This window comes from Melanerpes formicivorus, unplaced genomic scaffold (genome assembly GCF_026170545.1).
Source record: "Melanerpes formicivorus ecotype bairdi unplaced genomic scaffold, bMelFor1.0.p_v2 SCAF_113, whole genome shotgun sequence".
NCBI classification, from domain to species: domain Eukaryota; kingdom Metazoa; phylum Chordata; class Aves; order Piciformes; family Picidae; genus Melanerpes; species Melanerpes formicivorus.
In genome coordinates, this window is record NW_027142465.1 from 784775 (window position 1) to 799243 (window position 14469).

Below are 14469 nucleotides of genomic sequence, written 5' to 3' on the forward strand. Positions count from 1 at the left end.
CCTCACTCCAGCAGCTCTGTGTCCTGCTGCTGGGGACAGCAGAGCTGGAGGCAGGGTTGGAGGTGGGGGAGGCTGTTGTGGGCTGCTCTCTTCTGCTCTGCTGCAGCCCTTGATGTCAGTAAGGGCAGACTGCCCTTGCTGGATGACTCCTGCAGGACTTTTGCCAGCCCATTGCTGCACATCTTCCTCTGAAGGGGGGAAACTGCTCTCCTCCTCCCAGGGGTTGTAAGCCTGAGCCCTGCCCTGCTGGAGAGCAAGATGTGTCTTGCCCAGGGGTGTCAGAGTGCTTTGCCTGGTACCTCCTGAGCTGCTGGTGCATTCTGAGCTGCACACCCCAGCCCAGCAGGGCCAGCCCAAAGCAAGCTGCTGAATGGTGAGTGTCCTGGGAGTGCTGATGGGCTCTGCAGCTAAAGAGGCTCTCTGTCTTCCAGCTCTAACCCTGTGCTGAAGATGATGTGGCCTGAAGGCAAGCTGAGCATCACAGAGGTAACCAAGAGACCTCTGACAGCTGCTACCCTCTTCAAGAACTCCATGATTGCACTCGTGGACAACCTGGCACTGAAGGTAAGGATTTCTGTTTCAGAGCTACAGGACCACAGGATGCCAGCTTGGAAGGCACCCCAAGGACCACCTGGTGCAAGCTTTCCAGGTGCTGCTGGAGCTCAGGAGCTCAGTGCAAGCTGAGGCTGGAAACTGAGACTCCAGCACTTGCCCTGGGAGGTGATTCCAGTCTCTGACTCTTCTCACAGTGGAACCTTTCCTTCTGCAGCACAGTGGGAATGTCCCCAGCAGTATCATAGTATCATAGTAGTATCCTAGTGTCAGTCAGGGTTGGAAGGGACCACAAGGATCATCCAGTTCCAACCCCCCTGCCATGGGCAGGGACACCCCACACTAGAAACTAGTAACTTGTACTCTTTGTCTTCTCCATGGGACTCCTTGTAGAGAGGAGTCTCCCCCCTCCTGGTAGCCACCCCTTCTGTGCTTGTCCATGGCAATAAGGATCCCCCTGAGCCTTCTATTCTTAAGGCTGCACACCCCCAACTCTCTTAGCCTCTCCAGCTCTGCTCAGCAGGGTGCAGCTTCCCCATGGAGCAGCTGCTGCCTTCCTCTGGCTGCAGTCAGTGGGGAGCTGAGCTGCTCTGGGGGCCAGGAATCACAGCATCCCAGAGCTGGCAGGGCTGGAAGGGACCTCAAGGCTCAGCCAGCTCCAACCCCCTGCCATGGCCAGGGACACCTCACACCACAGCAGGTTGCTCACAGCCACCTCCAGCCTGGCTGCAAACACCTCCAGGCAGGAGGCTTCCACCACCTCCCTGGGCAGCCTGTGCCAGGCTCTCACCACCCTCCTGGGCAACAACTTCTTCCTCACAGCCAATCTCCATCTCCCCACTTCTAGTTCTGCTCCATCCCCCCCAGTCCTATCCCTCCCTGACACCCTCAGAAGTCCCTCCCCAGCTTTCCTGTAGCCCCCTGCAGATCCTGGAAGGCCACAAGGAGGTCTCCTTATTGGCTCTGCAGCTCACAGGACCATGCCCTGTAGCTTAGGACTTTGGGCAAAGGCTTCTCCAGGCTGCTAGGCTGTGGCAGGGCCTCTGCCCTGATGCTCTGTGCCTGTGGTTCCCAAACACATCTGCTGTGGTTATTTGCATGGTTATTGAAGGGCCTGACAACACAGAATCATAGAATCAGTCAGGGTTGGCAGGGACATCCCCACTGCCAGGATGCTCTCTGCTGCTCCCATCATATCCTGTCTGTTGTTTCCCACTTCTAGTTCTGCTTCATCCCCCACAGTCCTATCCCTCCCTGACACCCTCAGAAGTCCCTCCCCAGCTTTCTTGCAGCCCCCTGCAGATCCTGGAAGGCCACAAGGAGGTCTCCTGGGAGCCTTCTCCTCTCCAGCCTGCACAACCCCAACTCCCTCAGGCTGTGCTCACAGCAGAGCAGCTCCAGCCCTCTGCTCCTCCTCCTGGCCCTGCTCTGGACACCTTCCAGCCCCTCCAGAGCCTTCCAGGCACAGAGGCTCCAGAGCTGGAGCCAGAGCTCCAGGGGAGCTCTCAGCAGAGTGGAGCAGAGGGGCAGAATCCCCTCCCTGGCCCTGCTGGCCACACTTCTCTTGCTGCAGCCCAGGCTCTGCTTGGCTCTCTGGGCTGCAAGCTGTGGTTGGGACACCTCTGAGCCCCTCCTGGGACAGTTAGCTGCCATCTCCATCCGAAGGAGGTGGATCTTGGTTTCCTCTGTGCCACTGTACCTTTCACTTGTAGGAAAGGCAGACTTTCTTAGGTGATAATTATTGTATCAGCTAAATCCTGAGCAAAGCACAGGGCCCAGAGGGTGCAGTTTCTCAGTGGGGAGATTCCCTCTCCCTGGCTTTTTGTGCTGTGTGGTTTCCTCCTTTCCTCCTCTTTGCAAAGGGTGGGAGATGAAGCTTTTGTGTTTTGCTGGGTAATGAAGTTTGGATAGGGAAGCCTTTTGCTTTGGCAAGCAGCACTTTGTGTGGGGGAAGGCAGGTAAGGAATGAGCTGGGAAAAGGACTGAGCAACAGGCCAAGGTGAGCAGGAGCATCCCTCCTGAGAGCACTGAGGAACGGCACCTCTCCCTGGGGACAGGCTGAGAGAGTTGGAGCTGTTCAGCCTGGGGAAAAGAAGGCTCCAGGGAGACCTTCTGGTGGCTTTCAGTATGTGGAGGGGGCTGCAGGAGAGCTGGAGAGAGACATTTTAGGGAGGCATGGAGTGACAGGATGAGAGGTGATGGATTCAGACTGGAAGAATCTGGACTTAGATGAGACATCAGGAAGTAATTCTTCCCCATGAAGGTGGGGAGGCTGTGGAACAGGCTGCCCAGAGGAGCTGTGGAGGCTCCAAACCTAAGAGTATTTAAGGGCAGATTGGCTGATTACCTGAAAGGGGACTACAAGAAAACTGGGGAGGGACTTTTGAGAAGGTCTGGAAGTGCTAGGACAAGAGGGACAGCACAGAGGACCTCAGCACAGAGAGGACCTCAGCACAGACAGAGCCTCAGCTAGCTCTGAAGGCTCAGAAATGTAGTGGTGGAGGGAACAGAGCTAAGGGGGCAGAGCTGATGGAACAGAGCTGAGGGGATAGAGCTGAGAGGGTAGATCTCGGGGTAGAGCTGAAGGGGCAGAGCTGAGGGGGCAGAGCTGAGGGGGCAGAGTTGAGGGGGCAGAGCTGAGGGGACAGAGCTGAAAGGGCAGAGCTGAGGGGGCAGAGCTGAGGGGACAGAGCTGAGGGGGCAGAGCTGAAAGGGCAGAGCTGAGGGGGCAGAGCTGAGGGGACAGAGCTGAGGGGGCAGAGCTGAAGGGGCAGAACTGAGGGAGCAGAGCTGAGGGGGCAGAGTTGAGGGGGCAGAGCTGAGGGGACAGAGCTGAGGGGACAGAGTTGAGGGGGCAGAGCTGAGGGGACAGAGCTGAGGGGGCAGAGTTGAGGGGGCAGAGCTGAGGGGACAGAGCTGAGGGAGCAGAGCTGAAGGGCCAGAGCTGAGGGGACAGAGCTGAGGGGACAGAGCTGAGGGAGCAGAGCTGAGGGGGCAGAGCTGAGGGAGCAGAGCTGAGGGGACAGAGCTGAGGGGACAGAGCTGAGGGGACAGAGCTGAGGGAGCAGAGCTGAGGGGGCAGAGCTGAGGGAGCAGAGCTGAGGGGACAGAGCTGAGGGAGCAGAGCTGAGGGGGCAGAGTTGAGGGGGCAGAGCTGAGGGGGCAGAGCTGAGGGAGCAGAGCTGAGGGGGCAGAGCTGAGGGGACAGAGCTGAGGGAGCAGAGCTGAGGGGGCAGAGTTGAGGGGGCAGAGTTGAGGGGGCAGAGTTGAGGGGACAGAGCTGAGGGGACAGAGCTGAGGGGGCAGAGTTGAGGGGACAGAGCTGAGGGGGCAGAGCTGAGGGGACAGAGCTGAGGGAGCAGAGCTGAGGGAGCAGAGTTGAGGGGGCAGAGCTGAGGGGGCAGAGCTGAGGGGGCAGAGTTGAGGGGGCAGAGCTGAGGGGGCAGAGCTGAGGGGGTAGAGGTGAAGGGGCAGAGCTGAGGGGGCAGAGTTGAGGGGGCAGAGTTGAGGGGGCAGAACTGAGGGGGCAGAACTGAGGGGGCAGAGCTGAGGGGGCAGAGCTGAGGGGGCAGAGTTGAGGGGGCAGAGCTGAGGGGGCAGAGCTGAAGGGGCAGAGCTGAGGGGGCAGAGCTGAAGGGGCAGAGCTGAGGGGACAGAGCTGAGGGGGCAGAGCTGAAGGGGCAGAGCTGAAGGGGCAGAGTTGAGGGGGGCAGAGCTGAAGGGGCAGAGTTGAGGGGGCAGAGCTGAGGGGGCAGAGCTGAAGGGGCAGAGCTGAGGGGGCAGAGCTGAGGGAGCAGAGCTGAGGGAGCAGAGCTGAGGGGGCAGAGTTGAGGGGGTAGAGGTGAAGGGGCAGAGCTGAGGGGGCAGAGCTGAGGGGGCAGAGTTGAGGGGGCAGAGTTGAGGGGGCAGAGCTGAGGGGGCAGAGTTGAGGGGGCAGAGTTGAGGGGGCAGAGCTGAGGGGGCAGAGTTGAGGGGGCAGAGTTGAGGGGACAGAGCTGAGGGGACAGAGCTGAGGGGGCAGAGTTGAGGGGGCAGAGCTGAGGGGGCAGAGTTGAGGGGGCAGAGTTGAGGGGGCAGAACTGAGGGGGCAGAGCTGAGGGGGCAGAGTTGAGGGGGCAGAACTGAGGGGGCAGAGCTGAGGGAGCAGAGTTGAGGGGGCAGAGCTGAGGGGGCAGAGCTGAGGGGGCAGAACTGAGGGAGCAGAGTTGAGGGGGCAGAGCTGAGGGGGCAGAGCTGAAGGGGCAGAGCTGAGGGGGTAGAGCTGAGGGGGCAGAGTTGAGGGGGCAGAGCTGAAGGGGCAGAGCTGGGGGGGTAGAGTTGAGGGGGCAGAGCTGAGGGGGCAGAGCTGAGGGGGCAGAGCTGAAGGGGCAGAGCTGAGGGGGCAGAGCTGAAGGGGCAGAGCTGGGGGGGTAGAGTTGAGGGGGCAGAGCTGAAGGGGCAGAGCTGAGGGGGCAGAGCTGAAGGGGCAGAGCTGGGGGGGTAGAGTTGAGGGGGTAGAGTTGAGGGGGCAGAGCTGAAGGGGCAGATCTGAGGGGGCAGAGCTGAGGGGGCAGAGCTGAAGGGGCAGAGCTGAGGGGGCAGAGCTGAAGGGGCAGAGCTGAGGGGGCAGAGCTGAGGGGGGTAGAGGTGAAGGGGCAGAGCTGAAGGGGCAGAGCTGAGGGGGCAGAGCTAAAGGGGCAGAGCTGAGGGGACAGCTCCCAGTGCTGGTATCCCAAATGCACTGCAGCCCTCCAGGCTTCCCCAGAGAGTCCTTTGGGCAGAGAGCTCTGGCAGGTGGAACCCAAGTGCTTGCCAGCCTCACACAGCTGCTGTGCTTGTGCAGCACATGTCCTGCTGCCCCTGCTGAGGGCTGCTCTCTCTGATGGATTACTGTGGGTGCCTTTCCTGTTCCATTCTGACAGGGGAAGGCCTTTGGCTGCCAGGGCTGTAAGTGATGAGGCTCTCCAGGAGCACTCTCTGCGCCTGCATCTCTCTTTCTTTCCTTTCCCCCTCCCCCACCCCTCCTTCCCTGTAACTCTTTTTGTCTACCTCTCCTCCCTCCCCTGCCTCTCCTCTCCAGATTGACAGCCTTCATCTCCAGGAAGCCATCAGTGGGACTGGCTGAACAACCCAGCACACATTTCACTCCTCTGTCCTTATCCCTCCTCTCATCTAATGAGCTATCAGCCATGGAGGAGGGATCTCTCCAGGAGGATTTGGTTGGGGTCCAACGATTCCAGACTGGTTTCTTTTCTTTCCAGCACTCACAAACCTAAAAATCGCTCAGATTGATTGAAAAGCAAACACACACACAAAAAAAGGGCAATCACTGCTAATTAGGCATCTGAACAGCCTTCAGAACCAGGGCCTTTGTGTCTCCATTTCCCTTCTTCCCTTGCTGAAATGCAGCTCCCAGGCTTGACAGCCTCGTGGTGCAATAATGGGAGCTGCATAATTATCCCCCTGAAGAGCTGGGGCTGGTGGGATTGTGAGCATGGAATAATCTGCTTTAGAATTCCCCCCCCCAGCAGCAGTGGCTGCTGAGAGGCTTTAATTACACTGCAACTGCACTGACAGATGAGCTCCTTCCTGCCTGTGCAGGCACTTCCCACTGCCCTGCCTTGTGCCTCTGCAGCCTGAGGCAGCCCCAGGCTGCTCCTCTCTGTGCTGCCCTTGAAGCCACAGAGCCTTGGCAGTGAGGTTAGCTCCACTTTGGAGTGGCAGTGTGCCCAGGGGGCCAAGAAGGCCAAGGGCATCCTGGCCTGCAGCAGGAAGAGTGTGGCCAGCAGGAGCAGGGAAGTCCTTGTGCCCTGTGCTCAGCACTGCTGAGGCCACACCTGGAGTCCTGTGTCCAGTTCTGGGCTCCTCAGGTTAGGAAAGAGGTTGAGCTGCTGGAAGGTGTCCAGAGAAGGGCAAGAAAGCTGGGGAGGGGTCTGGAGCACAGCCCTGGGAGGAGAGGCTGAGGGAGCTGGGGTTGCTTAGCCTGCAGAAGAGGAGGCTCAGGGGAGACCTTCTTGCTCTCTGCAACTCCCTGCAGGGAGGTTGGAGCCAGGTGGGGGTTGGTCTCTTCTGCCAGACAGTCAAGCAGCAGCAGAACAAGAGGACACAGTCTGAAGCTGTGCCAGGGGAGGTTCAGGCTGGAGGTGAGGAGAAAGTTCTTCCCAGCAAGAGAGATTGGCCACTGGGATGTGCTGCCCAGGGAGGTGGTGGAGTCACTGCTGCTCCTCATCACTTGGAGTTGCCATGAGCTCCCTGCTGTGAAGTTCAGAGAGGGCAGCTCCTGCCCCCCCCAGTCTGACACAGAGGTGGGAGCATTGCTGGGGCACAGCCAGGCTCTGCCACTCAGGGCAAAACCGTCACCCACACAGACTGCAGGTTCTGGTAGGAGGCTGTTGAGGGAACAAAGACCCTGCAGGCATTGCTGCCTTCAGTGCAGGGGCAATTTGCAGGAGCAAGCCAAGGAGGTGACTGTGGAAATCTCTTAGAAGTCTGAGTTTTCCCAGCACATAGTCTTCAGAGACTCACAGGATGGAGAAGCCCTTTCAGATCCTCCACTCCAACCATTTTCTACCTCTGCCAAGGCTGGGGCTGAGCCATGTCCCTCAGCACCACATCTCTGAGCCACTGAGACATCTCCAGGGTGTTCATTCCCTCATCCTCTCCTTAAGGAAAGGAGGACAAATTGGGCAGGCTTGGTTGTGTTGCATTGCTGTGGCAGAAGAAAGGGCTCAGCCTGCTGGTGACCTCAGTAGGAGACTTCACTTGGAGCTTGGCTTTGTGGCACCCTGGGGACACAGAATGGAAGGGGTTGGAAGGGACCTCTGGAGATCGTGGGTCAGGCAGGGTCACCTAGGGAAGGTCACACAGGAACACTTCCAGAGGTCCTTGGTGTTCCTTCTGGTTTTGAGCCCACTGCCCCCTGAGGACATGGAGAGAGGAGCAGGCTGAGGAGAGCAGTGCCCTAGCAGGGGCTCAGCTGCTTCCCTGGAGGCAGGGCAGTGGTCACTGCCTGCAGCTTTGCCTTGGCCTCCCTGGGAAGGGAAGGAGCCAAAGCAGACTGCAGGAGCCGTCCCTGCCACGCTGTGAGGAGAGGAGAAGTCAGCAGGGGAGAAGGAGCTGACGTCAGAGCCTGCATTGCCCACGGCCTGCTGTGTGCCCACACCCTGCCCACCCGGCCCTGGGTGCTGCACGGAGGGTGGGCAGCACAGGGATGCTGCCAGCTCTGCTGGGGGGGGCTTGGCTATGTTTGCCTCACACCCCTCAGTGCCATATGTTCCTACTCCAGGCACAATCCTCCAGGAGCAAAGCAGGGAAGTGTTCCAGTCCTTCCCCCCAAGATCCAGTGGCTTGGATCAGTTTCTAGGATGCAAGGCTCTGCTTTTCCAAGGCCACCCTGCCTTGGGCTGTTTGTGGCTCAGCCTATTCCCCCTCAGGAGTGGAAGCTCTGTGTGCATGGCCTTAGTGCTGCAGACCTCCAGGTGGTTGTGACAGCCAAGGGTGATCCTGGTGCTTCAATACTACTGAAGGCAAATCAGTGATTTGGGGCCTTGGATCTTATCCTGAGGTTAGGTAAGGGAGTTAAAAATCACAGGAAACAGGGATGCATCACACACAAGTGGTAGAAATGAAGCTGAAGAGGAGCTTGGGAAGCCACCTTCTGTCTGAGGGCACAAGCCAGCCTCAGGAGGTTCAACAAGAGCAAGGGCAGGGTCCTGCAGCTGGCTGGAGGCAATCCCAGGCACAAATGCAGGCTGGGCAGGGACTGGCTGGAAAGCAGCCCTGAGGAGAGAGCCTTGGGGGTGCTGGGGGAGGAGAAGCTCAGCAGGAGCTCTCAGTGTGCACTTGCAGCCCAGAAAGCCAAGCAGAGCCTGGGCTGCTGCAGGAGAAGTGTGGCCAGCAGGGCAAGGGAGGTGATTCTCCCCCTCTGCTCAGCTCTGGGGAGACCCCACCTGGAGTCCTGCCTCCAGCTCTGGAGCCCCTATGGCAAGAGGGATGTGGAGGTGCTGGAAGGTGTCCAGAGCAGGGCCAGGAGGAGGAGCAGAAGGCTGGAGCTGCTCTGCTGTGAGGACAGACTGAAGGAGTTGGGGCTGTTGAGTGTGGAGAAGAGAAGGCTCTGAGGTGACCTCATTGTGGCCTTCCAGGATCTGAAGGGGGCTTCAGGAAGGCTGGGGAGGGACTGCTCAGGCTCTCAGGCAGTGATAGGACTAGGGGGAATGGAATGAAGCTGGAGGTGGGGAGATTGAGGCTGGAGGGGAGGAGGAAGTTCTTCCCCATGAGAGTGGTGAAGCCCTGGAATGGGTTGTGCAGGGAGGTGGTTGAGGCCCCAGCCCTGGAGGTGTTTCAGGCCAGGCTGGCTGAGGCTGTGGCCAGGCTGATCTAGTGTGGGGTGTCCCTGCCCATGGCAGGGGGGTTGGGACTGGCTGATCCTTGTGGTCCCTTCCAACCCTGACTGGTACAGGATACTGTGACTTGTCCTCTGGAGCAAGGCCCTGCACAAAGTGTCCCTTTCTGAGCTGACTGAGATCCTCCTCTGAGTTCTCTCCTTGGTTCTGGTGAGACTCAGGGGCAGTAGGCTCTGCCTGCATATACTGAGGAAAAATAGATATGGATGTCAATAGATATTGATGATATTGGTGTCAATAGATATTGATGTCATTGGTGTCAATAGATATTGATGGTATGGGTGTCAATAGATATTGATGGTATTGGTGTCAATATATATTGATGGTATTGGTGTCAATAGACAATGATTGTATTGATGTCAATAGATATTGATGGTATTGGTGTCAATAGATATTGATGGTATTGATGTCAATAGATATTGATGGTATTGGTGTCAATATATATTGATGGTATTGGTGTCAATAGACACTGATTGTATTGATGTCAATAGATATTGATGGTATTGGTGTCAATATATATTGATGGTATTGGTGTCAATAGACACTGATTGTATTGATGTCAATAGATATTGATGGTATTGATGTCAATAGACATTGATGGTATTGGTGTCAATAGATATTGATCGTATTGATGTCAATAGATATTGATGATATTGGTGTCAATAGATATTGATGGTATTGGTGTCAATATATATTGATGTCATTGGTGTCAATAGATATTGATGTCATTGTTGTCAATAGATATTGATGGTATTGATGTCAATAGACACTGATGGTATTGATTTCAATAGATATTGATGATATTGTTGTCAGTAGATATTGATGTCATTGATGTCAATAGACACTGATGGTATTGATGTCAATAGATATTGATGGTATTGATACCAATAGATACTGATGGTATTGATGTCCACCTCAACATGAGGAGAGGCTTCCTCACTGTGAGGCTCCCAGAGGCCTGGAGCAGGCTGCCCGGAGAGGTTGTGGAGTCTCCTGCTCTGGAGATGTTCAAGGCCCACCTGGATGTGTTCCTGTGTGCCCTGCCCTGGGTGACCCTGCTCTGGCAGGGAGGGTTGGAACTGGATGATCTCTTTGGGTCCCTCCCAACCCCTAACATTCTGTGACTCCATGGGTCTGTGATGTTGCAAGAACTCAGTTGCCCTCCAGCATCCTTGTAGCCCTCTGCAGATCCCTGTCCCTCTCGAGCTGGGGGGCCCAGAACTGTCCTGATCATGCAGCTCCTCTCAAGCCCCCAAAGCTCATTCAGATGATGGGAGAGAGCTGACAGAGAATCACAGAATCAGCCAGGCTGGAAGAGACCTCCAAGATGCTCAAGCCCAACCAATCACCCAGCCCAACCCTACCTAATCAACCAGCCCATGGCACTGAGTGCCTCCTCCAGGCTCTCCTTAAACACCTCCAGGGGCATCGACCCCACCCCCTCCCTGGGCAGCACATCCCAAAGGCAATCTCTCTGTCTGGGAAGAGCTTCTTGCTAAGACCAAGCCTAAACCTCCCCCTGGCACAGCTTGAGACTGTGTCCTCTTGTTCTGGTGCTGGGTGCCTGGCAGAAGAGCCCAACCCCCACCTGGCTCCAACCTCCCTGCAGGGAGTTGCAGAGAGCAAGAAGGTCTCCCCTGAGCCTCCTCTTCTGCAGGCTAAGCAACCCCAGCTCCCTCAGCCTCTCCTCCCAGGGCTGTGCTCCAGACCCCTCCCCAGCTTTCTTGCCCTTCTCTGGACACCTTCCAGCAGCTCAACCTCTTTCTTGAATTGAGGGGCCCAGAACTGGACACAGTACAGAACATCTCAGGTTGGAAGGGACCTCCAGAGCCCATCAGGTCCAACCCTGCTGCCAGAGCAGCATCACCTGGGGCAGTCTGCACAGAAATGCCTCCAGAGGAGTTTTGAATGTGTCCAGGGAGGGAGACTCCACCACCTCTCTGGGCAGCCTGGCCCTGTCCCCCGGGGGTGGGTGAGTGACAGCTGCCTCGGTTTGTGCCCTCAGGAGCCCTACTACGTGCGCTGCATCAAGCCCAACGACAAGAAGTCTCCGCAGCTGTTCGATGAGGAGCGCTGCCGCCACCAGGTGGAGTACCTGGGGCTGCTGGAGAACGTCCGGGTGCGCAGGGCAGGCTTTGCCTACAGACAGACCTACCAGAAGTTCCTCCAGAGGTGAGGAGGGGGCTGGAGAAGGAGGGGCTGGAGAAGGAGGGGCTGGAGAAGGAGGGAGATGGAGAAGAAGAGTGCTGGAGAAGAAGGGGGATGGAGAAGAAGGGGGATGGAGAAGAAGGGGGATGGAGAAGAAGGGATGGAGAAGAAGAGTGCTGGAGAAGAAGGGGGATGGAGAAGAAGGGGGTTGGAGAAGAAGGGGGATGGAGAAGAAGGGAGATGGAGAAGAAGGGGGATGGAGAAGAAGGGGGATGGAGAAGAAGGGGGATGGAGAAGAAGAGTGCTGGAGAAGAAGGGGGATGGAGAAGAAGGGGGGTGGAGAAGAAGGGGGATGGAGAAGAAGGGATGGAGAAGAAGAGTGCTGGAGAAGAAGGGGGATGGAGAAGAAGGGGGTTGGAGAAGAAGGGGGATGGAGAAGAAGGGGGATGGAGAAGAAGGGGGATGGAGAAGAAGGGATGGAGAAGAAGAGTGCTGGAGAAGAAGGGGGATGGAGAAGAAGGGGGTTGGAGAAGAAGGGGGATGGAGAAGAAGGGATGGAGAAGAAGAGTGCTGGAGAAGAAGGGGGATGGAGAAGAAGGGGGTTGGAGAAGAAGGGGGATGGAGAAGAAGGGAGATGGAGAAGAAGGGGGGTGGAGAAGAAGGGAGATGGAGAAGAAGGGAGATGGAGAAGAAGGGGGATGGAGAAGAAGGGGGATGGAGAAGAAGGGATGGAGAAGAAGAGTGCTGGAGAAGAAGGGGGATGGAGAAGAAGGGGGATGGAGAAGAAGGGGGATGGAGAAGAAGAGTGCTGGAGAAGAAGGGGGATGGAGAAGAAGGGGGGTGGAGAAGAAGGGGGATGGAGAAGAAGAGTGCTGGAGAAGAAGGGGGATGGAGAAGAAGGGGGATGGAGAAGAAGGGGATTGGAGAAGAAGGGGGATGGAGAAGAAGGGGGATGGAGAAGGAGGCTGGAGAAGAAGGGGGCTGGAGAAGAAGGGATATAAATATCTGGGAGGGGTGGGGTGAAGGGTAGGGGGCCAAGCTCTTTTGGGTGGTGCACAGCAGTAAGCCAAGGAACAGTGGAGACAAACTGGAACAGAGAAGGTTTCGTCTAAACATGAGGAGAAACTTCGTTCCAGTGAGGATCACAGAGGCCTGGGGCAGGCTGCCCAGAGAGGTTGTGGAGTTTCCTTCTCTGGAGACTTTCAGGGCCCACCTGGCTGTGTTGCTGTGTGCCCTGCCCTGGGTGATGCTGCTCTGGCAGGGGGTTGGACTGGATGATCTCTGGAGCTCCTTTCCAGCCTCTTACATTGTGATTCTGGAGAGTGAAGCAGCTCAGCTTGCTGCAGGCAGCTCAGGCCTCAGCATGAAGAGTGTGGTCTGGCTGTGACCCCTGGAGTGGGAAGCCTGAGGTGCTGCAGGCTTGTGATCCTCACTCTGGAGCAGATGGGTGGGGATGAGTTTGGTTTGGTAGCTGCTGTTGGGTGTGGGAGAGCACAAGTCTAAGACTCTGGTTGCTCTCCCTTGGTGGCAGCAGATGTGTTTAGAGGTAGAGGCTCCAGTACCTGAAGGGGCTCCAGGAGAGCTGGGGAAGACTTTGGACAAGGGCTGGGAGGGACAGGATGAGGAACAATGGCTTTGAGCTGGGAGAGGAGAGACTGAGAGTGGAGATGAGGAAGAGATTGTTGAGAGTGAGGCTGGGGAGACTCTGGCAGAGGCTGCCCTGGGAGGCTGTGGCTGTCCCCCTCCCTGGAGGTGCTGAAGGCCAGGCTGGATGAGGCCTTGAGCAAGCTGTGCTGGGGGGAGGTGTCCCTGCCCATGGCAGGGGGGGATTGGAACTGGATGAGCTTTGAGTTCCCTTCCAAGCCAAGCCCATTCTGTGATTCTCTTTCTGTGGCTGAGCCTCTCTGCTGAAATCCATTTCCTCTGTTACTGTCTGCAGCAGGAAACTGCCAGGAGGTTCTTCCCCAGAGCACAACCCCAAACCCAGAGTTAATTAACTGCTGTTTTCTCCCTGAACATTGTTTAATTGCTGCAGTGAGAGGCAGACAGACAGACACTGTGTGTCTTTGGGGTTGCTTAGCCTGGAGTGGAGGAGGCTCAGGGGAGACCTTCTTGCTGTCTACAGCTACCTGCAGGGAGGTTGGAGCCAGGTGGGGGTTGGTCTCTTCTGCCAGGCAAGCAGCAGCAGAACAAGAGGACACAGTCTCAAGCTGTGCCAGGGGAGGTTTAGGCTGGAGGTGAGGAGAAAGTTCTTCCCAGCAAGAGAGATTGGCCACTGGGATGTGCTGCCCAGGGAGGTGGTGGAGTCCCCATGCCTGGAGGTGTATAGGAAGAGCCTGGATGAGGCCCTTGGTGCCATGGTTGAGTTGATCAGATGGTGCTGGGGGAGAGGTTGGACTGGATGATTTCTGAGGTCTTTTCCAACCTGGTTCATTCTATTCTGTTCTATTCTATTCTACTGGGAAGTGCCTGGTATCTCACAGTGACTTTGTGTGCCAGAGGAAACCTCTGGAAGTGGTGCTGGGCTGCGGGAAGGGAAGGGAAGGGAAGGGAAGGGAAGGGAAGGGAAGGGAAGGGAAGGGAAGGGAAGGGAAGGGAAGGGAAGGGAAGGGAAGGGAAGGGAAGGGAAGGGAAGGGAAGGGAAGGGAAGGGAAGGGAAGGGAAGGGAAGGGAAGGGAAGGGAAGGGAAGGGAAGGGAAGGGAAGGGAAGGGAAGGGAGGGGAAGGGAAGGGAAGTGAGTCCTTAAAGCCTGCAGGGAGGTTGTAGCCAGGTGGGGGTTGGTCTCTTCTGCCAGGCAAGCAGCAGCAGAACAAGAGGACACAGTCTCCAGCTGTGCCAGGGGAGGTTCAGGCTGGATGTTAGGAAGAAGTTCTTCCCAGAGAGAGTGATTTGCCATTGGAATGTGCTGCCCTGGGAGGTGGTGGAGTTGCTGTCCCTGGAGAACTTCAAGAGCAGCCTGGATGAGGCACTCAGTGCCAAGGTCTGGTTGATTGGACAGGGCTGGGGGACAGGCTGGGCTGGCTGATCTTGGAGGTCTCTTCCAACATGCTTGATCCTGTGATCACAGAAACCTTGGCTCCTAGGAGAGCTGTGCTGGGAGCTGTGAACTCTGGTGGCTCCCCCATGCCTGCTGCCTGTTTGTGTAGCTGTGGAAGGGGAAAGGTGCTGTAGAGCTGGAGGCTTTCATGCACAGCTGCCCTTGAAAGCTGTCAGGGGCTCTAGGCAGGCTTGGGGAAGGATTGTGGTGTCAGGGAGCAGATTTATTTTGGGCTCTGCCTCACTATCATTAGCAGTGAGGTTGGGGTTTGGCTTGCTGGGGCATCCAGGTCCTTGCTCTGAGCCTGTGGCACTGCACTGCACATGCCATGGGAGCAGGGCTGCCACAGTG

At 57.1% G+C, this 14469-nt stretch overlaps 1 protein-coding gene across 1 annotated transcript in view; it reads left to right on the forward strand.

Moving 5' to 3' along the window:
* MYO1D (myosin ID) overlaps positions 1–14469 on the forward strand; it is a 236232-nt gene that overhangs the window by 81456 nt on the left and 140307 nt on the right. Inside the window, 2 exon segments of the mRNA XM_068167175.1 lie at positions 432–564; positions 10939–11105. Coding sequence (XP_068023276.1) covers positions 432–564; positions 10939–11105 — 300 coding nt within the window.